This window comes from Calonectris borealis, chromosome Z, assembly GCF_964195595.1.
Source record: "Calonectris borealis chromosome Z, bCalBor7.hap1.2, whole genome shotgun sequence".
In the NCBI taxonomy this organism is placed as follows: domain Eukaryota; kingdom Metazoa; phylum Chordata; class Aves; order Procellariiformes; family Procellariidae; genus Calonectris; species Calonectris borealis.
Genome location: NC_134352.1, coordinates 50,520,787 through 50,545,761, shown reverse-complemented (window position 1 = coordinate 50,545,761; position 24,975 = coordinate 50,520,787). Strand labels below are relative to the sequence as shown.

At 42.7% G+C, this 24,975-nt stretch overlaps 1 protein-coding gene across 1 annotated transcript in view; it reads left to right on the top strand.

Moving 5' to 3' along the window:
- The first annotated feature begins 1,298 nt into the window (after positions 1-1,298).
- SH3GL2 (SH3 domain containing GRB2 like 2, endophilin A1) overlaps positions 1,299-24,975 on the top strand; it is a 103,526-nt gene continuing 79,849 nt past the window's right edge. The window contains exon 1 of the mRNA XM_075136599.1: positions 1,299-1,543. Within this exon, the coding sequence (XP_074992700.1) occupies positions 1,499-1,543 (45 nt within the window). The 5' untranslated portion in view covers positions 1,299-1,498. The remainder of the gene's footprint in view (positions 1,544-24,975) is intronic.

Below are 24,975 nucleotides of genomic sequence, written 5' to 3'. Positions count from 1 at the left end.
ATTTAAATTACGACATGTATGATTTTCATAGGTCTACTTTCTACCTCTCGCTGTGTTTGCAGACTATAGAGCCCTTTCCCAAGTACTAGGCATAATGGGAGTTTTCTGTCAAAAGCACAATGGCCAGCACCAGAAACTCCCACTCCTTGCCTGGAACCTCCATATGCTCTCATTTTTCATCCTTTAAAATAATATTAATACTAAAGTGGATGGAAGTGTTTCTATGCACTGGGACTAGGCCAGCAAGCGGTGCCTCCTACTATGCCCAGGACTAGGCTGTTATAAGCTCCCACTCTACAGTGGGCAGAGGGATATTCTTGGTTTGCTATTCTTCACGATGAACAACTTCGGTAGTACTTCCGAAAGCACTGGCGTGACTTGCATTCAAGATCCTTTCCCCCATTGCAAGTCGCTTCCAAGAGCTGCATGAAGTCAGTAAAACTTGGTGATCTGGAGGCATCGCTCTGCCCCTGGATGCCCAGGTATGCAGTATAGTTGCTTCCCCCACACCTCGTAGAGCTGAGTCGATCTGTGGGCCTGAAGAGTGCGGCAGCACAGCTTGGCTAGGTGCGCCGAGCCGGTGTGGTGCACCACGGTGAGTCCACACAGCGCTTAGAAACAGCTTTAGGTACTTCTGAAAATGCTGTCATCCCGTCTAACTAGCTTGTGTTGAGTGTTTGTTGTGATGGAATTACAAAGCCAACATAGCATGGCTGCTTTCAACCAGCTGATAAGAGCTTTACGTGAGCGTGCATCTCGGCTGTGCTAATTTGCAGCACGCATACACTGTGACCGGTCCAGCCTGCAGAGAAGGATCATCACATTTGGATCACATTGCTCACGTTGTTTAGGTTTTTGCTGGCAGAGCCTAATAATTGTTAATTACTCTTCTGCTAGCGTTTGTAACACTGAACTGCTAAAGTACATGACTTTTTTCTGGGTTCTGGGCTTTTACCTTCAAGCCAACAGCCACACCAGCAGGTCAGAATGGGCAGGCTTTAGATCTGCTTCTCTACACGTCACTTACATTGCGATGGGAAGAGAAAAAAGCACTTGCTGAGGGACTTGCTGACAGACTCCAGGGTGGGGGGAGCGACCACCGTTGGGGCCGACCGTTAGGACGCGCGTGTGACCCCGCGGACTGAGGGGCAGTTGGGGGCGCAGGCCAGGGGTCCCCCGGGCCGGACGGCGCTGGGGCGACCCGGGAAGCGCCAGGGCCACCCCCCCGCCCGGCGGCGGGTTGCTGCCGGCAGCTGGGGGGCGGGGGCGGCGGCGAGGGGCGGCCCCGCGCGCCCGCTGGAAGGCGGGGCGTCCCGCCCTGACGTCACGGCGCCCCCGCACTGCCGCCGCGGTCTGACAGTCTCCGCCGGGCGCGCGGGTGCGGGCAGCGCGAGCGGTGCGAGCGGCGCGGGCGGGCAGGCGGCGGGGCCACCGCATCGCCCCTCGGCTCCCCTCGGCTCCCCTCGGCTCCCCTCGGCTGCGGCGCGCCGCCCTCGCCATGTCGGTGGCGGGGCTCAAGAAGCAGTTCCACAAAGCGACCCAGGTACCGGCCCCCGCGCGGCAAGGGGCGTGCGTGGGGCGCACGCGTGGGTGCGTGGTGCCCGGCTGCGCACTGGGGTGCTCGGCGGTGCGCTCGGCTGCGTGGTGCAGTCGGATGCCTGGTGCTGGGCTACGTCCGGCTGTGCGTCGTGCGCCCGTCTGCGTGGGCATGCACGGGTGTGCGTAGTGCACGAGTGGCACGAGTGTGCGTGGGTATGCACGCGTGTGCGCGGGTGTGTGTTATGCATGAGCGTGCAGGGATTTTCATTCGCGTGCACGGCTGTGCAAGGTGAGTGGGTTTGCACCGATGTTGTGCACGGGTGTGCGTGATGTGTGACTGTGCATGGGGGTGCGTGAGTATGCACGGGTGTCCATGACGCACGGGTGTGCGTGGTGCGCCAGTGGTTCACAGATTTGCATGACCGTGCGGGAGTGTGCGTGGTGCGTGAATGTGCACGGGTGAGGGTGGGTCTGCACAGGTGTCCACGGATTTGCATGAGCGCGCTGGTTTTCGTGAGTGAGTGGGCTGCACGGGGGTGAGTGCGTGCGTAGGGCCGGGGGTTGCCCTCCGGCCGCAGCTCCCCTCGGTCCCCTCCGGCTCCGGCCGCGCTGCGGCAGGCGGGCAGGAGCTCCCGGGGTGCGGGAGCGGGTCCTAGGCGGCCCCCGCGGGGCCAGCGCGGGCACGGAGGGGGCTTGGAGGCAGCGGGGACGGCCGCTGGAGCAGATACCCGGCGTGGGCCTGGGACCTTCTGTACGATGCCGTGCACCGTGTTTCCCTCGGCCTTTGCTTAGCCTGATTTTGTAGATCAGCAATAAACACAACCTTTTTTTTTGTTGTTTTCTGGCTCCAGAGTACAGCTGAAATCTGAATAATGAGATTTGGTCCTGTTGCTTTAGGCATGGTGTGATATTGCAGGAAGGTCGGGGTGGATGTTTCACCAGTCTTCGAGTTGTTTCATAATACAAAATCTGTGTGTTATGGTCCGTAAGGGTACAATTTCTGAACCAGGTTCTGACTCAGCATGCTTTGGGGATAAATTTAAAATGATTTCATAGAAGTAAGGGGAAATTCTTGGATTTAGAGATTTGAGACCAAGACCGGTGTAATGTGCCTTTTTTTTTGTTTGCAACTAAATACAAAATCCCAGGTTATTTCCTACTAATCATTACTGCATCTTTAGGTAACAGTCTTGATCACTGTAAGCAATCTGTAGGTGCAGGCATGTAAGATACAGCAGCCGTTAGGCTTTTCAACACCTGCATTTTTCCCTTTCTTGTCCATCTCATCTCTTTCACCTCATCTGTTGTGGCACTGTGGGGAAATGTTCCTGAAAGAATGATCCCTAATACCAGAATTCGTCCGAATTCTGATTCTCAGTGCCTTGCAATTACACCAATACCTGTTATGACTGTGAATGCAATGGGATATGTCAAGTCCTGCATGGGCCCATGCAGGCATCAGATGACATTGTATCTCACCTTTCATACCATGTTGTGCTGCATCATTGGTAAAATAAGCTACACAAGAAACCTGCCATACTCATGACAGATGCGGTAAGGAGCAGTTAAGGGTGCCTGAGCGCATCCCGCAGTGCCCATCTGCTGCTGCTACTTCGTTATTTCTCCCCCTGCTACCTACAGTGCGCTCAGAAGCCCAGGAATCATCATTGCTGCACTGAGTTCTGGTACCGAAAATAAGAATTACAGCGTCTGTGTCATCCACATTTAAGAAGCACGCAAGCTGAAGTTCACTTTTTAATAACAGAAGTCTCAGTTCTCCATTATTGTAAGCTAATGAGTATGCATCCGCAGCAGCAGAGGTAAACATCTTTTTTGGAGGCAGCATGGTGTGAAAGGTCTGTACGTGCTGTTCTGTCCTTCAGAATCTCACACTGATTGTGAGCAATGCTGTCATTGAGAAGGAAGGAAGAGTTTTAGCTGGCTGGAACCAAAATATTAAGCTTCTAATGCCAGATTTAGCAGCCTGACATCAGATGACCCAGGGATCTTTGGGACCAGCCTTGACTTTCACAGGTTGTTTGTATGCAGGCCACGAAGACACATTCGTGTAGGAGAATGACTCACAACTAGATTGCAAGACTAATCTGTTTATTGGCTTGTTTTCAGTAGGAGTGAGAAATCCAGGACTTAGTCGTGCTGACCTTACCCTAGGGAGTAATCCTTTTGAATAGGGATTAATCCCCAGGGGAAATATGGATTGACATTGCTGGCATGAATGAAGCTTCCCAAATAGGACCAAATGAATTTGGAAGTTCTAAAAATTCTGAATTATTCCTTTGGTTCTTATTTACTTAAGAACTTGTGTATGATGTGCTGTCATAATAGAGTCCTAAATCATATCAGGAACAATTTCAAGTTATTTCTCAGGTTGCTGTGTCCTTTAACCCAGTTTAGCATTGTAAAGTCTTGAAGTCTCTGGTTTAGTCTCTTTCTGTCTTTAACGCTATTACTCTTGTAACATTAGTACCCCTTATACACAGAGAGTTTATGATTATGAGTGTACAATATTATTAATACAAAATACAGTTCCAGTTAGAAGTATAAAGATTCATGGCACAATTTAAATGTTATAAAAAAGTTTTTCTTTCATCCATAAGCAGCCTGCTTTCCATAGCACAATTTAAAATTATGTGACTTCCATGTCTGGATTGTTTTATACAACGTAAGCATTTTTTTTGTTTTCATTCATCATTTTTTGACGTGTAAAATGTCAAACTAACCTGCATGAAATACTGCCATTCTGTTTTTTACTAGAAGCCACGCTGAAGAACTTAATGCCAGTCAAATTCCGTGCACCAGCTGCAACAGCAGTGAGTTATTGAAAAGCAGGAGGAAACATTGCTCCTTCTAGAATGTATGGAGTGTTCACCCTTTTGCCTTTCAGAAAAACTTCAATGGTTTTACCTCTGTGCAGCATCATAAAGTTTAGAAGAAATATTCCTGAGTTTGTAAAAGGAGGGTGAGTCTGGAAGTCGAGACATTCATGCAGAATTACAAGATGTTAGATTGACAAGTATAGAGCAGGTTAGATTATTCATTTACTGGTATTACCCACAGAGCACCTAAGAAGGAGAAGTAACCCCATTTGAATGTTAACTGTGCTGCTGCAAATCTGTCAGACATCCTGGAGCTAAGAAGATTGCTCCAAAGAGTGTTTTTCCAGAAATGGGCGACGAAGTGCTGTACCACCATATGGTCCCTTTTTATTTAGGCGTGCAAACTCCTCTGCCGTTAGTGCTATGTCAGTGTGACCGAGAGACTATTGCTTCCTATAAGTTTGTGTGCAATTTTAAAACCACCAGAATAATTTTGGGTGATACAGATTTGACAGTCTGGGGCATTTGAACAGAGTTGTTTTAAAATAGCATGAGCTTTGTTTCCACATGATTGCATTCATTGCATAATATGGCTCTTGTGAGGCATAGTCGAAACTAAGCTTTCAGAAAGTAATAATTTCATAGGGAAAAAAATGAACAAAAGTGCAGGGAATGGCCACATCCGAGGTTCCCCTGGGAACCACTGAATAAATGTGACTGACATTTAAATAGCAGTCCAAATGTGGTGATTTGAACCAAAAGGCCTATAATATGATTTATGATTTATTTTCTACCACTGCTTTTATGATACAACATGATTTAGTTTATTTTAACACCAGGACAGAAGTCACCAGAGAAACAGGTTTGTTACTGAAAGAAACAGCTGAAGAAGCGACTTCCACTCACTCATAGTTGTCAGTAGCTTGCTACATGCCCTGACTTTTAGGTGGAAAGTACCATACTTCCCTCTTTAACAAGGCAGCCTGTGAAGTGCACAGTAAGAGATTGACCCTAGTGTTTAATAAGAAGCAAATGAGACTGCTGCCTTGCTGTGCTATTACCCACATAGCACAAAATCCTGTCAGCTTCGTAGGGATTCTGCATTGATTCAAATCTGTCTACATAGGTTCATTTGCAAAAAAGAGCATATTAGGATTGAGGCAGAGTTTGAAAACATTTATAATCTGTTTTGAAAGTGTCCTGGAAGAGTGTCTGGTTATTAGCATGGATCCAGCAAACCTTCCGAGTGTGTGCGTCACCATAAACTTGTCAGCAGTTCCATTGAAACCACTGGGACTATGAGTATGATGGAAATTAATCTTCTTGTCAAATGATTTTTATATTGTGGTTCATCTAGCTGAATGTTTTTTAAATTCCTTGGTCAGAAGTATGTAAAATATTTTTCACTGGAATGGATGAAGGAATCCTCTTTTATACACAATGTTTTCTATGCTTGCTGAACTGTCAAAACTGCAACTTACCAATTGTTCCTTTCGTACTGATAGAGAATGTGGACAGTGATGTGTTGATAGCAGTGTTTTCCTAAATCCCCATCAAGCCCCATATTCATAATATGTTCCTGACTGTCCCACAGTGTTGAGCGGGACCTGAGCGTGCTTGCCACCTAGGCTTTTCCAGTGAAAGCACCTCACCTGTCTTTTCCAACTGACTGTGATTGAACCTGGACTCACACTGGGTCTGCCTATCTCCTTCCATGTTTCCTCTCAGCTTTACCCACCAAATTATGGTCAGTTCTCACGTATGTAAAGGTATGTATGTGAGCTGGTCTGGGAAGTTGGACAACGCTATTATTTTTCCCAATGTGGCTGCTGCACTGTGCGTTGCTTACATTGGACTTAAAGAGCTCCCTCCTCCTGTGGTGTGGAAACTTGTGAGCAGGTGGAGGAGAGAGGGAAGAGAGCCGTTTGCAAGGTGGTGTGGCTCGGAGGAGAGTGCCCAAACTGGCTGTTAGAAACCTCTCTTCAAGAGCCGTGTACCACCGACAGCCTGTTGGTTTCTCTCAGTGCGGAGTGGTACATTTGAGGTCAAGAAAAGGGAGCAAATTTCTGATCTGGGAATAAAGGCTGTTTTTAGAAAAAATATTTACTTAGCAGTGGAGGGGATTATTTCCACAGCAGGTAGGGAAATTCCTTCTGTTTGTGCACTCTAGCTTGATTGCCAGATACAGTATTCATGTTTGGCATCATTCCCATGTGTCCTTTTATTGATATTACATAATTGAAAGGGTGAAAAATTGACCTTAATCTAAATTGCCCTTTAGTTGGATACTGTGTAACCCTTCTGAGTTGTTGATGGCTTAAACAGTCTGCCCCAGTTTCTAACCCTGTTTCTAAATCTAATTGAAAGAACTGCTGCTTTGTGTACAAAAAAGGTAATGGCTTTTTTGGGGGGGGAGGATTTCTCAAGCATCTGTCGCTGCACTATCTTGCCACCTGATATATGCAGTTTCTATTTTTATGTATGTATGCATGTATACATAAAGCTGGAGGACTGACTGACACCCATCTGCAGTTTCTCTCCCAGTGACCTGCGGAGGCAAAGAGTATCCGTGGATGCTATGCTCAAAACACAGCCTGCATCAGTTTTTTGTTTTATATCTTGACTTTCATCTTCGCTAGAAGTATTACACAGCAAGGAGGAACTGGCTGCTCTTGGTCATTCATGCAAAACAGTGTCTTTAAGATTTAAATGTGCCCTCATGACTAGCATACTGATTGATAGCATCCTTCATAAAAGTGCTGAAGCAGCATAAACAGGTTTAACCAAAGCAGATTTTGCAGAGGTTGCTGTGCAGAAGATTCTGTAGTTTTACATAGCTGTCAAGTGCAAATGTAAAGGAGGTGCTGGGGTGGTCTTACACATTTGTTGTGGAGGATGGAGAGTCAAGGAGCTTGAGCATTGCCTGTCATGACCTAGTAGTGTGCCAATGAAGCCTTTGACTTTTAAAAGCTCAACAGGAGGGAAGGAGTTGAAAATCTGCTTTGCAGGCCACAAGAAACTATTGCCACTCTGTGAGTACATCTGAAGAGAAATTGTGAATGGACAGCATTTGGTGGGAAGTGCCCTGGTGAAGAAGGCCCATAGCCCTCTTCTCTCTGAAAGTCTATGGTACCCTCAGGGGCAGCCGAAGCATCCTTCCAACAACCTTTTCTCCTGGAACTAAAAAGTCTTGCTTTGTGCTGCTTTCCGGCAACTTCTGCGACTCTGATCCTCATTTTCTTCTCACTTAGTGGTCCCTGATGGACAATGGTGGTGCTGATCTTCTCTTAAATATATGGAGGTATGCAGATGGAAGAAAACTGAGCTACAGCATGGTATTGTGATGATCTTTGCCACAGCAGAATTACTTAGCCTTCAGTGCTTATCTAATCCTGCACTTAATCTTGGAGTCAAAATAGTAGCTTTTTTTAAACCTGAGGTTATAGCACATGTCACAGGAATCCATCCAACCTGTCATAGGAATTAAAGTAACTTTTTTTAATCTTCTGAAGCAGGGAATAAAGGTGGAAATTCATATTTACTGTGCTAATATTTTTCACAAGCTTTCCCTTTATGGAGCCTCTATAGACCTGCATGGGAAAAAATAAAAAATAAGAAGTGACCATTTGAAGTTCAGCATAGTTTCAATTTGCCTGTGGGTGGAAACCACTGTGGCAGACCTGGACAGAATGGTTCATGGATATGTAGCTGTAATTGATGTAATACTGATGATGCTCTTGTGCCCATGATGGAGGCCATATCTATATAACTAAATAGCATTTAAAAAAAAATTCCTGTTATTTACACGGAAATTGGGCTGAAGTAGTTGTTGCAGCATCACATGGGTCACACCGAGGGGCAGCAGTTTGCTCTCACCTTCTTTCCCCATCACTACTCCCTCAGCAAAGAAGGGGTGTTATTTGATCCCAGCAAAGGTGCTGCTGAGGCAGCAGCAGTGTAACCTTGCTAGTGGCAGTCTGTAAAGGTGGCTTGGTGTGATGCCAGAGGGCCTCCTGAATGAAGGAGAAATTCAACCACTGGTTTGGCTAACGGGCCTGTCACGAGGGAAGGGCTGGTGAAGTGAATCCACATCTATTGCAAAATAGGTAGGTGCCGCTAGCTGGGTTCATTGTCAGCAAAACAGCAGGTATCATATTGATGTAATTTCCATTGGCTGTGTTTTGGTCATATGTTCCTTGGGTTTGTTATCACTTTGTCAAATGGGGATACTATACTGAATCCTTTGTCAGCAGAAGTTCCGAAATAGAGAAAAATGTTTGCTTTTCTGCCCTTTTTTCCCCTACTCTGATGGCAGAAAAGCACTTTACATTGTTAAAATGTTTAAGTCCTCTTCTGTCTTCTTCATCTTTTTGATGAAGTTTGATTTTTTAATCATTTGTGTTATTTAGTTAATTATCAGTTGTTATTTTTTTGATTGCCTGAATTGCAGTTCTTACTGGTCTTTACATGTGAAAGCAGTTTATCTAAACGTTTTGAAATAGGGCTTGTTTTTCACCTTTGTGTTAAGAAATTCAGTTCGTGTTGTGCAGTAACACTGAGGACACAATTTATTTTCCATTTTAAAGTATCCTTGAACACTGAACATCACTTCTGTTCTGTTTCTGTGGGGAAGAGTGCCACCACAGCAGAATAGGGTGATAACAGAACATGTTCCAAAGGAGATGAAGGTTTGTTTTTTTTTTCCCTAGAAAGAAAATTCTCCCAAAAATTATTCTTGATTTCATCTTCTATGACTTTCAGTAGACTAACAGGACTTGCTCTTTTAAGCAGCACTAGCCGATTAGATACTTTTGCTGATTTCTTTTCCAGTCTGTACAATTTTCAGCCTTCAAAGAACGTGCCAACAATTACTTTTCATGCAAAATCAGTCTAGATGCAGCAAACCAGTTAATAATCAAGGTATAAATGTCAAAAATAGTGTTTGTCTTTCCAGATGAGTCACTTAGAGCTTGTCTGTCTTGGAAAGTTATGGTATCATAACCTAAGGACTGAATTTGAAGTGCTGCAATTTTACAAGTATAACTCTACAATGGATGGATTTCTTTCTGCCAGTAGAAGAACAGCTTTCCGACTTAATTGATTTTGTTTGGAAAGGGATCTGAGGACAGCAGACTAAGCCCTGTCCTTCCATTGGAATGAGAGTGTTTTCATGGAACTGGCCAAGGCATTAGAGATGACCAGTTAGTGTATTTTTCTCAACTAATTCACCAACTGAATTTGTGTTTCTCTAGGAATGCTACCTCTGGCATCGAAACAGAGTTAGTTAAACCTGAGTCTTGCTCCGGTTGAAGCGAAAGGAGGCTTCAGTACTCAGAAGCAGGTCCTAACTGAGTTTTCTGTTGGATGCTTCATCCCATCCAGGAATGGGGGGAATTTGATTTTACTTTCTACTGTTATGAAAGGAAATAAGAACTTTTAAAACAGAGCTGAGGCACAAGGAAGGTTCAACAATATGCAGATATTTTGAGGAACCAAAACGTTTGAATGTGGAAATGTGCCTTGACATGCACAATAACCACACGTGTACACGGTTTACTGGTTAGACTCCATCATCCAAGGAGCCTTCCACTAGCATTAACAAATGGAAGTTTGTCCCTCAGGAAGGATGGCTGGATCTTATGGTACCTCCATTATTTGTGGTCTAAATTTGGTCTTTAAAATATGACCATGTTGCTCTGAGGCTGGTGGGGAAATCTCCTTCCTTTCCACAAAAGTGCTGAAAAACATCTTGCTGTATATGAGGCAAATCCACTACTGTCAGAAGTGGATATGACTGTTACAGGCGGCAGGCATAATATGCCATACATCTGGCCTGTCTTAAATATAGACAGGTAAAATGTGAGTTTCTGCAGGAGAGGAAGACTTAATTGCGGAAAACAGAGGCAAGCTTAGATAAATAATGTAGATATTTAACATTTTTATGCAGAAAAATATATTTTCCTCTGTCAGCTTTGTCCGGTTTGTTTCACCTATGTAAACTGCTACAAAAAGGGCACATGGCAGCAACAGTTAAGCTTTGCATGACGGGAATGGGATTCTCTTACTAAAGTAAGAGCCACAAATACCTGATATCAATAAGATACATAACTTCTTTTCTTTGTTTTGCAGTGTTGTAATTCAAAATAATTTAAGTCAGAGTGATTTGGGACCTGTGATTTTCACAGATGTCACATCCCTCCTCAAAGGTCTGGATTGGCACATTTCAGAATGGCTGCATTTTGATGGCCAAAAAAACTGTAATGCTTGAAATAGACTGTAGAGCTTTTGGTGTTCTCTGGAGAGTATTCCTGTTTTTATTTAACTGTAAAGATGGGTGGCAGTAAGATACCCGAAAGGAAGATGAACGAGGATGAAAGGGTGGGGAGGTCCTCAACCAGAATCCTTGAAAACTGAGCAGAGGCAAGTTCTGTGCTCCGGTATGTATGGATAACTCTAGTCTGATTAGAGGCAGAAGAAATGGCAGGCATTGGTGAATGAAGCCAGCACTTGGTATTTCCTACTCCATTAGCCTACCAGGATCCTCAGTTCCTGATCTGGACACTGTGATACTGTGTATTGTTCCAGCCCAGAAGAAGAGACGACCAGTGTTCCCAAAATACATACGGCCTAAATAACACCAGTGGGTTAAAGAGGTCAGCGTGGATTTAACGGTGTCCATCAGTATGTGTGGAATCAAATGTGACTAAGGAAGGGAAGAGCCAACATTGTTTCTAAGATGACGACCCCATCTGTTGCAGATTTCCTGTCTCACGGGGAGAAAGAATAACGAAAAGGAAATACTCCTCCACTGCTCTGATTTGGGGATAGTCTTTTAACAAAAACTGCTGGACAGTCACGGGAAAATAAGCTCTCCGTGACTCAGGTGCCTGTTCCTTCCCCTAGGGAGAGTTTGCTGTCCTGAGCAGGCTGGCAGAGTCTTTACGTTTTGCACGTGGAAGGTTTCCCCAGCACTGACTGCCAAAGGTTCTGCTAGGTTTTGATCAGCAAAGTGCCTGCTTCAAATTGTTGACTAATTCAAACAGTTCAGTGAAGTTCAAAACTGTCCTGGGCAGAAGCTGAGCTCTGTATTAGCATATTCCTGGGGCTCTCTGCAACGCCATGACCTCTGCGCGGGGGCCAGAGGTGCTGTCAGTGACTGAAAGCACCTGGCTAGATTGCGAAGGCAAAATGCAGCAACAGATTTACTAGCTGTACAGGTGTATGTTTTTTCGTGATTAAAGGCAAGATTGTCCCAGTTTGTCATGCTTCTCCATAACCCTGATGTAGGGGGAAGGCTCTTACTTTAATGTGAGAAAGCATTGGTGCAGACTCTAAGATAAGAGTGTCAGTGTATCTTCAGGAAAAAAGCTAAACTTCCGCTCTGTGCTGCTCAGTGCTTAGCATAAGTGGCTAAATTATATATCCTCCTTCCCCATACCATTGTTAATCTCTGGACATACGCGTGTTTCTGGCGCTTAAGGTCTAGAAACCCTCAGCTCCAGGAGCTGAGGTTTTGGCTGTTGTGTTTCTTGATGCACATGCTGATGTACTGGCCAAGAAAACAGCTGAGCATGCTTGGGTTGAGTTTCTGACTGGGACCTACTGGTACCACTGCAGATTCCATTTTAATAATAAAGTAAGTTCCTGAGATAAAAACAAACTGGAATGTGGATGGACTTAAATTTGAAAATATCTGCCAAACTATAGGAGAAAATTCAGTGATGTCCAAGGGCTGGCCTTACTGTCATTTCTCTTGCTGTAATTTTGGCTCTGGTAGTGTAATTGCTGATTTACTCCTCTCATCTTGAGAACAAGACCACTTCCCAAATCATACATTAAAATCAGCTATATGGGTTTTCTAGCAACTTTAATAAAAAGCAGGCAGTCTTCCTGAGCAGATTTGGAAGGTTCTCTAGAGACATGCAGACATGGTGCTGTTATATCTTGTTTGCTTGCATTCTGTGAAGGACTTTTTCTCTCTCTTCTTGCACAGCACATTGGAGCAAGAGAGATTTGAAAATTTAATGAAGCTGCAATAAAACAGACTATTCTAGTTCCATATTTTTCTCATTTGTGTTTGCAGATTAACTATACTTGTGTCCAGTGAAACTTCTTCATCTGCCAGAACTTAAGAAGATTCACTGCTGTAGACTTTTTTCCCCTAATTTCCTCCTGATATTTCTTTCAAACCTCATATTTCTTTCAAGCCTCATATTATTACCGAGAATTGTATTTCCTTTAAATACTATATTCATTTTCTTGCAATAAAATTAAATTTGGGAAGATAAATTAAGCAGCTGGGGGAGAAGCCATGCATATCAAGTGAGCTTTTTGTTAAAGAATGAAGACCAGATTAGGAGTATGAGTAACAACCCTGTGGACGGCTGAGCCAGAGGCAAAACCTGCTTGAATCTTAGGGCTTTTGAGAGCATGTGAAGGATCAGGTAGCAGAGAGCCAGCAAGATGGAAGAGTGGGACCAGGTGTTGACTTTGCGTGCTGTGTTTTAGGAATTTTATTAGCACTACACTGAAGACTTAACAGAAGAGCATGTGAGAAAGATTATGACTCTTTTATTGTTTTTTCTATTCTTTAATGCAATGTCATGCAAGTAGTCATGGTAGGACAGCACACTGTGACTGTATCACTGTCAGAAGTCAGCAGTTGGTTGGGGTGTCCATTTTCTGGCTTGAAGTCTCCACTGTTGCCCTTGAGAATGTCTGGGTTTGTGGTTATAGATTTAAGATGTACAATGTTGAAACTTAGTGGCCTGAGTAAGCATATATGAGCTAATGCCAACTTGCTCCTTAGTATTCCCAGGTGAGAGCTGAGAGTGCTTTGAAGTGTTGTTGCCCCATTTTTGCTTGCATGGGCTTGCCTTGGAGGTTGAAGGAAATAGTAGCCATTTCTGGCTATTGAAGAAGGAAATAATAGCCATTTCTGCCTGCCCTATGCTAAGCTATGGGGAAGCCTTGATGGAAAGATATAGAAACTCAGTCCTATTCTATCATAGGTAAGCCCACCCCCCTGACAAAAAAGCCCAGGGATGAGTGGGAGGGGAGGAGGGGGAAAAGAAAAAAAGAAATCAAAGCATAGTTACAGCCACTTTGTTTCCTGCCACAACCCTCCCCTGCCTGCGCCAACAGGGAAAACTCTGCTGTGCACTCTACTGCAACCATTTCTCTTCCCGCATCTCTGCTGCAAAGTGACCAGGAGGGAGGAAAAAGCGACCTTTGCTTCTTTTTCTGTGCCATCCTTTGACATCTGAGGAATTTCTGGTAGGGTTTGTGGGCCTAGTTTCCTCTGCACCATCTCAATGTCATGAAGGAGCTGAGACTTAAGCAATTAATTCATTGTGACTATGATTGTGACACCTTGGTTCTACTGAAATAATGTGTTTGGTTTGCAGGCTGGAGAGGTTGGGGTTTGTTCTGATACCTTATTTATTCTTAAACAACAAGGGTGCTGTCATTAACAACTGCTCTAAATTATAAAACAGCGTAGTATAGCTCTTGCAAGCAAGCAATGCATAACCAGTGACTCCTGAAAAAGCAGTGTGCCTCACTGTGATCTCTAGGGCTCTGGGTAATACTGCTGTCTTGCCATCGAGGAGTATCATCTTCAGCAGATCTGAGGTACTGGGCGCCACGCTACAGCACTGATTGTTCACATCTCCAAGGTTTGGATCGCGCAAACCCAGGAGGCTGGTGAGGAATCACTTCTGTGCTCTGTTGTGAGCTCTGATACCTGCCTTAGTTATCCTAAGAAGAAAGGGATCCTTAACCACTCCTTTTCCGTGCACCCAGATGAAAGCTGTGCAATAGATGTTCCTAGTAACTAAGGGATCCCCACTGGCAGTGCAAGCTTTGCCGTGAATTCGTCTCACTGTTCTGCATCACTTTTGTCTCACCAGTATTCCAAAGCTGTAACACTGAAAAACCAGTTGCAGACTAGTGTGGAAACTCTGTGAATTCTTGATCTATTGGTATGCCAGGAAGGATAGCTGTTGTAAATGTGTCCCTGAGGGCAAATGTCTATTTATCCTGTTTTTTATTGCTATTACATATGTCTTTGTTTATCACTGATGGGAGCCATTGCTCTCACGCAACCAGAGCCCAGTGAGTAGAGTGGAGTATGATCTTGCCTTATGCTGGTCTTGCTGCAGAGGCATGCTGTGTAATTCCTGACTCCCTAAATTGCCCAAGTGTACAGTGCTGGTGCATAATGGTGCTGCCATCACTTGTCAGTGATTTGAAATACCTAATTTTAAAACTATGCTTTTCAGCCAGAGGTAGACCTACTATTTCTCCATGAGATGCCAGCTGAGATTTTGCCATTGATCGAGTATTCAGTGGGGCTGGAAGACCTGTTGGTTTTAATCTACACTCAGTAGGCAAAGCTCCTTGTAGGAACTGAAACATCTTAGGCGAGTATAGGAAGTCCCTGAACTCTGCATCCCTCTGAAGAGTCAAAAGCGTGATGCCTCCTGGCCTCTGGGGGCTTAATCTTCCCAGATACTTCCAGTTAAGCAATGCACTTCATGAGAGCCACATGGCATGCATTTTAACTACCTTCCCATTCTTCATTTGCACTGCAGCTAATTTGGTGTGTGTGGTAGGAGAAAGATGGGGACATCCTGTACATTTATGTTATTTTTAAGTCCTTATATTTGATTTCTTTGTAGAATTGAAGATTTAGATAACGAGAGTTTATGTGGAGAGGTAAGTTTTCTGCATTGAGAATGAGTTGATCACAATTCATCATCTTTTTAAAATTTGGGCTGTCTGGCTACACTTTCCCAAAGTTCTCACAAAAACTTGACAAATTGTACCAAACACTGCTTCTCATGAATAATACTTTAACCCATCACTAAATTTATAGTTTTGTTAATAAATGTGGTGAGAACCATTCTCTCTTTAAACAGATTGGCGTACCTCCTATTTAATTATAGATTTGCTCAAGACATGGAGGTTAAAGGCTTTTCCACAGGGACACTCCCTGAATTTGCTTTTTTATGTGGAGTTTCTTAACTTGCTAGACAGGTGGAGCAGACTTGGCCCTGAGATGTACGAATGTGACTTTCAGGTTTAAAACCAGAGAAAAAGAGTACTTCAGGGTGTCTTCTATTTTATCCATGCAAAAGCTACGTATCAGCTAGCATGCAAAGATGGTGAAAGAGCGGGAGATGCCTCGGAGCACCCCGGGTGTGTCTGTCAGCTGTGGGGCTTGGAGAAACCGTAGGTAGTCAGGCTGTGGTTTACAGTATTTGCTACAATGAAAGGAAGAAATCGATCCTTGGTATGTAACCTTTTGTGCCCATCTTGCTCTGCACTATCAGAAGGACTGTGACCCCTCATGGAAATTAAGTTGTGGGAAGACTATAGGATATTTCTTCTATGTCTATGCTGGCCATAGCGGTTCAAGTGCAGAATTCCTATTGCTAGTACATAAGTGAAGCAGTGCCAGTCTGTGCAATTTAAACCACTATACCTACCCACGAGTATATTGTTCCTGATCTTTGAACTGGAGTTGTGGATTTCAAAAGGTTTGAAAGACCCTGGTGAGAGAGCAGTTTGAACAAACTTAGTATTGTGTGTTTTGACCATGCAATTTTTGGGAGCCTTTTCTTTTTTGATCATGAATTGTGTTATGAATTTGAAGAAGATAAAATGATTTTTAACATTTTAACATTTTTTCTAATACATGCAAGGTCTAAATGGTACCCTACAAATAATTTTGAGAACAAAAAAAAAGCTGAAATTCGGGAGAAAAAACAATCGTTACTTTTCTTCTTTTTTAACACACTGTCAGCATTCAACACTACAGAAGAAGTTAAAGGAAAAAAGTTTTCTAAAAAACCAATAGCAGTTTGCTACAGTGCCCCAAACGGATTAAGAAGAGACACTCCTGCTGCCAAAACCCTGAATAGTGTTAGAGCCACGCTATTGTTCTTGATCTGTTATCTTTCATTTCTGTGCTCCTTAGAGACAGTTTTATTAAGTTTTAATTGTGTGGCTTTTGTGCTTTCATTGAGACATGAGAATACAATGGTCAATAAAATATATAGGTCACTTATACTTTCCGTGGATCAGTTAGATATCTTGTGTTTAGCCTGCATTTGCTATTGATGATAGCAAAGAGCTCAGCATGCGTTGGAGCCTGAACATACTGATGAGTGGGGTGAAACAACTATGCTCTAATTCCTTTTGTTTATGTGATGGGACATTTGTATCCCTGTAATAAGATGATACAGCGTATAGGAGTAACTGCAGTAAATATACTATTTACTATATGTCTCATTATATGTCTTTCTGGTTGTATAGAGTCATTGTGATCTCTGCAGTCTTGCTTGGTAGAGGCATGTGGATGTCAAAATTTTCAAGGCTGCATGGATCTTTGAAGTTTTCAGAAAGCCGTTTTTGTTACAGAGTGCATTCATGTAAAGTGGATAGATTTTTTTTTTCCTTTAAATCTTTCTGAACCAAATGTCAGCTCAGTGGTATACTTTACTGTCATGCTGCAGAAAGGATGCTTATGTGTACTTATGTGAATACCCTTCATGAAAGCTCTGTTCCTTCTCTTTACTTGTGTTTTCTAGGGCTATTAAAATTTTCTGTGCGTAAGAGTTAATGGCATCACTGAGCAGCATTGCAAGTGATCTTGGTTCTTTAATATGAACTAATCACTTGCAAAGGATTGTCCAAGCAGTGGACCTCAACCTGAATAACCTGTGTTGTATTTTTTCAGTGGAGTGTTCAAGGGAGCTGCACACAGCAGAAGTCCAAGAGGGCGTGTGTTTAGGTAACAACACAGAGGTTGCTTTGCCTTCAGATTGCTATGGCTCATGCTGCAAATAACTGTAAGGATAGGCGTATCCCAGTGGCATCCTACATATACACTCAGTCTTCTACCCGTGTCCTTGCTGCTATGAGGACAAAACCAAACAAAACCAGAGTGTGACAGACATTGTCTTTATACACCTTCCCAGACGCTTCCTTTATACAACACTTACTTGGTATGCACAGTTTTACAGCTCGATTGCTTGAGTGACATCATGAGAAGTAGCTGTGCCACTGAGACTAACCCAGCTTTGCCTATTTTCAGATGCCTTAGGAGTTTGCTGCTTTTGGGGTGATGCTGTATGTGGCAATTACTCTTCCTTTGTTCTAGTCCTGGTCCTCTCTCAGGAACTATGAAGCTCTTAGGAGCCATATAAATGCATTATTTGTACTTGCTTTGTGACGCTAAAATGTGTTTGTTTTTGTAGCAGTTCTTCTGCCCACATAACCCTCATCTTCCCTGCTAATTTCACCTCCTCATGCTCTGCGGAAAGGTCTGTGAGTCACTCTCTGCTTCTCTGCATTTGGAGATGGATTTAAAATTCTTGCATCCAATTAGAGTCTCCCCATAGACACGCAAGCCTTTTTCATTTCATGTTCCTCTGCTTTACTTGTCCTTGCAGAACTAGCAGTGAAATTACTGCAATGCATCCCCTATTCACAGATCTGTATATGATTGTGTATCATGCACTCCCAGCCATGAGGATGTACACATTATACCCAGACAAAGGAGATACGTGCTTTTGTGTATGTGTCCATTTTTTTCATGTGTCAACATAGGAGATATTTAGATGTATACATCCTACCTCTGATAATCTGCAGTACCTCTTTCAGCAGACTTTAGAATGAAGTGGTAGGTCAGAGAAAATGACAAGCTACTGCCACCATCTGACCAGTGCAAAATATCTAAAAATGATTCTTCCAGTGTGTATGTGTCTGCTGCAAACATAAACGAAAGGGCAAAATGTGGATACTAGCAGAAAAGACATTAGCAAGCTTTTTGGAGCAGACTTAAGCTGAGCATTATCCTGTTACAAATTAAGGGATGAAAGGCTTCTGAAGTGGTGATTAATATTTTATATTGCATATCCAAGTTGCAAATGATGGTAGTTTAATGAGACAAGCAGTACTATTTTGATCCATAGCATAGTCAGCTGTGAACATTTAAAAATCATGAGGTGGGCCATTATGACATGAGAGGCTGGATTAAAAGCATGAGTTTAAAAAAAAAGACTTCTGGACTGGTTTTGTATTGTTCTTGATTCGAAGCTTTGGGTGTTTATGTTTCCAAACCTTCCAACAAGTGCAGGGGCCAAATGCTTACTTTAAAAGTCCATGAAGTAGGCATTTTCAAATAATCATTTGCCTCTAAGTTCTGGAACTTTTAGGAAAATACTAAATAAAATTGCAAGATTTCAGAGTAATAAAAGCTCAGAAATTTCAAAATCAATAAAGTGAATTGCCCCATAGAGTAACTATAGTATATGGCCTTTTCCTTCCATTGTTGGTGTTGGGATAATATCCCTCCCAACAAGTGACCTCAGCCGCTTCTCCTAAGTCTTGCCCTCTAAGCCTTCCACCATCTTGGTTGCCCTCCTCTGCACACACTCTAATAGTCCTTCTTATAAATGTCCTTCTTATAAATGTCCTTCTTATATTGAGGTGCCCACAACTGCACACAGTACTCGAGGTGGGGCCGCACCAGTGCAGTGTAGAGTGGGACAATCCCCTCCCTCGGCCGGCTAGCAATGCTGTGCTTGATGCACCTCAGGACACGGTTGGGCGTTTTAGCTTCCAGGGCACACTGTTGACTCATACTCAACTTGCCATCAACCCAAAACCCCAGATCTCTTTCCCTGGGGCTGCTGTCTAGCCTCTTGTCCCCCAATTTGTATGTATAATCAGGATTACCCTGTCCCAGGTGGAAAATCTTGCACTTGCTCTTGTTAAATTTCACGTGGTTGGTGGTTGCCCAGCTCTCCAGTCTATCCAGATCTCTCTGTAAGGCCTCTCTACACTCGAGGGAGTCCACAGGTCCTCCTAGTTTAGTATTATGGGCAAACTTATTTAATGTACATTTAATTCCTGTGTCCAGATGATTTATAAAAACGTTAAAGAGCACTGGCCCGAAAATTGAGCCCTGGGGAGCCCCACTGGTGACTGGCTGCCAGCCTGATGTAACCCCATTTACTGTAATTCTTTGAGCCTGACCTGTCAGCCAATTGTTCACCCACTGTATTATGGACTTGTCTAGTTGTGTGCTGGACATTTTGTCCAGAAGGATACTGTGAGAGACACTATCACAATCATGGATAATGGATGCTTTAATTAAGTACTACACATCCTCTCCATTGCATAATATGTTTTTAACTATTTAAGTTCACAACAGCAGAGCATGAACCTTCTTTAACCAATCCTTAAGACTGTCGAGAAAATTATTATTGAGTCTCCTGTAAAGTTTGCTTTAAATCTCATCTCCTCCAGTTCTATTCTGTGAATTGTTTTCCCGTATATAAAACTGCAGAGATGACTCAGCTGTGCTGGGTAATATCTTGACCCCAGTGGCGTAGTTTCATAAAGACAGCAGGATTGCAACTCAGTTCTTCTGCACTACGTAGAAGAAGTCAGCTCCAGAAAAATTTCACAAAATAAGCTCTGCATGTCAGAGACTCTGCCTGTAGGGTGTTGTTCAGTGGCAGTGGGAAAGGAAGGCTCTAGCTAAATGAGGGTCGCTGTACCAAAATAGAACTATTACTATATGACCCTGGTAAATACCTGTGATTGCTATATTAACAATACTATTGTGATTAAAGCCACTATGAAGCCCATAGAAGTAAAACGAACTATAGAAGAAAAAATTGCTTTGCCACTTCTGTGCCAATGGCTTCTTTTGGCAGAGGTCTGCAGGTCAGGAGTCAAGTCAGTTCCCAGCAAACACTTAGACAGCTGTGTCAGGGCAAGTATGCAGTATAGATCTGCCTAAAGTGGTGGGAAGGACAGGAGGATGGTAATGTAATGTCACGCATGCTGGCCAAAGAGCCTGAAGCAATAATGAGTTATGGCTAGCTTGGGGGATAGACCAGGCTGCAGAAGGCTGCTCAGGGGTACAGTGTCTTGTACGTCTTGGAGACCAACCCAGCTCTCCAGGTTCTTCGAGGATGCAGGGCCTGGTCTTCAGGCACTGTGCAGATGATGAAAATGTTGTGCTTCCTGAACCATTTAGATGTGCTTTCAAATTTTTCATCTGAGCTCAGGGTTTTGATTTAAGGCTAGGAAGAGAGATTTTGATACGTTGAAGGAAGCAGGAGCTTGTGAGGTCTTTATACATAACATATCAAACATTTTTGATTGGTAATTTCTGTAGCTTAATTCATTCCAACTACAGAAGATATATGGAAATTTTTAAGCGCTTAAAATCCTAATATTTATTATTACTTTATTGTAATATATCGGAATTTTTGTTCTGTGTATTTTGGGAAAGAGAATAGATCTTTCTACTTCAAGTTCTGCACAGTGATTTTCTTTGAAACTTGAATTCTCAAATAAGTAGTTCTTCCTTGAGCTACTTCTGGCATGTTGAGGAGTATTCAAAGCACGAATACTTTAAAAGTTCGGTGAGGACACGTAATAATATATCCAGTGATGACACCATTTACTATGGTGGTAGAGGGAACAGCTGTCTGTGATTCTGAGGTGAGAGGTAAGTCAAACTGAGAGGGTTATGGCATCTTCTTTCACTAGTAAACAATAATTGAACGATAGTTAAAGCCCAGTTAGGCTTGCGATGTATTTGAAGCACAGATATGTGCTTGGGAGTAAGTGTTCTCTGTATGACTAAATGAAATATAAGTAGATATATGTGGCTTTGTATCTTGCAAGACACCCCTCTCTTACTGATTTTCCTCCTTGATCCTCACTGTTAAGTTCCAAATCCAGTGTTTCTTCTTTTTGCTGGTGAGGCCACTGGCTAATTTGTCCTGTGGAGATGGTTCTTGTTAATAAATAATCACATGATACAGGAGTAATGCTTTAACACCAGCTATAGAATGGAGCAATTTTTGCTGACAACTACAAATTTTCACAAAATTTTTGTCAGGTGTTGGTAGACTGCAGCATTTATCCATGGGGTGTAGAGGATGTGGACAGAAAGTCCTTACAAGCCTTTGATCGGGCACAGAGGTTTCAGTTTGCGCTTGCAAGCATTTTTTAAGCCAGGGTTTCATTGATTGTCTGCTGTTCTTTCTTAAGCAGCTTCAGCTTCTTAGAGTAGAAGAGGTTATTTAGATGTGAAAGGCTCGGAAAGCAAGACAGACATCCAGTGGCACTGCAAACTACAGCCTCTTGTGAGCCGGTGGGGTATGGTGTCGTAAGAGGAAGGGAGCCCTCCTTTCGTAATGGCAGGCAGGACCACATCCTCTGCGCCTTTCCCTGAAGCCCTGATGCTGCCTCAGTCAGCAAAGTCAGTTTTCATTCAGATGGCCAAGTGAGGGACCCCTCAGCATCGGGGATGCAAGTGGTAACAGAATTACTGTTTGGGGGAAAAAAAGGAGAAGGAAAACACTGTGTTCAGGGGGCAAAAACAGGTTGAAGATGAGCACAACAGTGAGGATTAGTGGGAGAGACTGGTAGATGCAGCCTCACGGGCATTTTAAACCAAATAAGAGTCTTTATCCTTCTTCTCAGGACCTCCTGTGGAAGCTCTCTAGTTGTGCAAACATGAGAACTGGGGATTTAATTTTCCTAAAAAAGGGATATTGAGTAAGTCCTTTCATATAAATAATGGCTTTTTCATTCAGAAAAAAAGACCTCTTGAAAATTTAAGTTTCCATTTTAAGCTGTCTAAAAGGGAGAAACACAAACATTTAAAACACAAATACTGGGGTTAAAAAATACACATTTTTAAAGTTGGTCTGAGGGAGGAAAAATGCTGATGCATTTCCAAATGCAGTCATTGTAGGAAATGCTGACACACCACAATAATCCCCTTCATGTTCACACAATAACTTTCGGAAATGGTGGTAAACAGTTAGTTAAGAAATGAGTCATGCGTGGTAATACACAAATACTTTTGACTGTACAGACCAAATTACACCAATGACAATTGGTCTTTCAGTCTTGTTTTGTGCAATGAGAGCGTCTTTGTGACGCGATGATGGCTAAAACTCTGACACATCTCAGGCTCTGACACCTTCAGTGATGCTCATTATTAAAGTCCATAGCACACCTAAGCCACGGTAACTGTTGTATTGCGTGTTTTTAGTCTGCAGCAAGCACAAATGCAACCTGATTTAGTAAATAATTTTAAGCTTCTTTTGAGCACTAACCTCTGCAGAATCCAGCACTGTCAAAGGGATTATTCATTGTTCAAGGCTTTTAAACTTACTATCTTTTCTCGGCTTTTTTCCCCTCCAAGCTATGTGGAAGCCTACAAAGGGAATCTGAAGAAAGTGGATCTGTATGGAAGATTCAAGATAATTGTGTTTTGTGGGAATAGCGTATCTGATTAAGACAGAAAGGGAAATGATTTGCAGGGTATTTTGGAAGTTCAACAGCATCACTAAAATAATAACTTTGTAATTTAACTTTATATAGAAAAGTCCACTTGACATTTTGGTCATGTTCAAAATACCCAAATGTCAGTGCGCATGCTTCAGATTTAGGTACTTGCTATGCCAAGTAGATGAATTATCAGTGAACTAAGGGTTAAATGAGTTCTGATTATTGCAGTCCATAGGTAGAGGAAAAGAAAAAAAGGTTACTCCATTTGTCAAGGGAGTTTTCAAATGAGAGAGTAAAAATAAGTACACTGATTTGTTGGCTTTATGGATGAGACTACATAAATATATTTATTTTGAGCTTTGGCAATTCAGGGATCACAGGAGAAGCTATTCAGCTGAAAAGCCAGTGCTGACCTGAAATTTGCATCAGTATGTTAATGGTGCCTGTCTGTGGGACATTACAAGGTCACATTTTTTCTAGGCTTCCCCAGAACACTGCTGATTTGAAAATCAAGTCTTCCACTTTCTTTCCTTTGTGCTTACTTGCGCAGAGATCGGTGACATTGGAACAGTGATGCCTGTTTTGGCTGGGAGCACTTTCAGTCAAGTCTGTGGTTTCCAGCGTAGAGTGTGCTATGGGTTGGTGTTCCAGAGCATATTGCTCCCCTGCGACCTCTCCTTAAAGGGAAGCTGCAGTTACTCTCAGCTCTTGCTTTTATTTTATTTCAGCCTAAGAAAAAGCTCTCTGTGGAGAAGCTTGACTGTAGCCTACTTTTACCTTTCTTCCAGCAGAACACTATTTAGTTTACATGCCTTTTCCATTCAGAAATACTTTAAATGTCCACTACAAGAGGTAGACTGAAGGAAATCTTGTCTTGTACTTCTGTGTTCCACCTTTCCTTTGAACTCTCCTGATACTGGTCTTGAAGAGGCATTGAAAAAAATACTAATTCGCAGGAATTAACAACTCATGCTAAGAGAAGAAAAGAAGTTCAGACTTTTTGAGAAGTCTGTCTTGGCATAATCACGTTGCAATAAGCTGGTGGAAGACAAATCCGATACTATTCATGTGTCTGGTTTTATAGCATATAAAGACACAAGCATACAGGAAAATACAGAGTGTTCACGGAAATGTCAATATGACATCGGCTTTTCTCTAAAAACATGTAATAATAACCTTGTTGAAATAAGCTGGTCACGGTGATAGTATGGAATAGTAGTATTATTTAAGATTAATTCTTGCCATGGTGGTGAAGTCCAATGAAATTTAACAGGAACTTGAATTCCTTCTATCAACATGGCATTCACTGTTTGGCTCTTCAGTCTTTTTATAGTACCTTCAGCAGAGCTCATTTTCATTTTTGATGGAATCATATAAATTTCTCATAAACAAGTACAAAGAGGAATAGTTTGCTTTTAACAACAAAACAAGAACTTAGCTAATTTGGACTGTTGAACTACTGGAAAAAAGTCACTATTTTCAGCAGCAGGTAAAAGGTTTATTTTCTATTTTTTTTCCCACTGAAAGATTTATTTTTTTAAAATAGCACCATTGGTTGCCTACTAGATGAACAAAATGATCTATACTTCCAACGATGACAAATGGTTGTTTCAGTGGGGAAATCCAGAGCTTCAGCCAAATACTTGGGGGTTTAATTTTTATTAATTTTTACTTTTGCAGACTAAAAGGGGAAAAAAATTGAAACAGAAATTTGCTTAATTGTTTATCCTCAGTTTTTTTTTGTCTGGAAGGCAATCGCAGGGAAATGTGGAAGCTGGGAATAGCATTGTCATAGCCAGACCAAAGGCCTGGCAGAGCTCTACTAGCAGCAGTGTTCTACTAGCTTTTAGCATCATCTCTCATTAGGAAGGAGGTGAAACTGTGATCTAATAGGAAAGGGAAGAGGCTATTCTGAGTGCTTATATATATGGTTATACATACCATCCCTCTTCACTTAGTTATCAGTGCAGAGCATTGCCAGTAGTTCAAAGGGAATTGAAGGGTTCACAACAGCCTGTTCTCTGCCTTGCCACCTTGTGGCAGCTGGCCGACGCATGAGCTGGAAGCAGCGATGCGTGGACACGTACCCCAGGATTTCTTTGCTGAAAGTCTGCAGGGATGTTTACGGCAAGTTGGGTGATAATCAGAGGTAAGAGTGCCCCTGTCATTCTAGATCCTGCTGAATCTCTTTGACAGAGATAAGTTGTCATTAGGGCTTATAAAAAATTCATAACCAGGAGTGTTATGCCACTGAAATGAATTT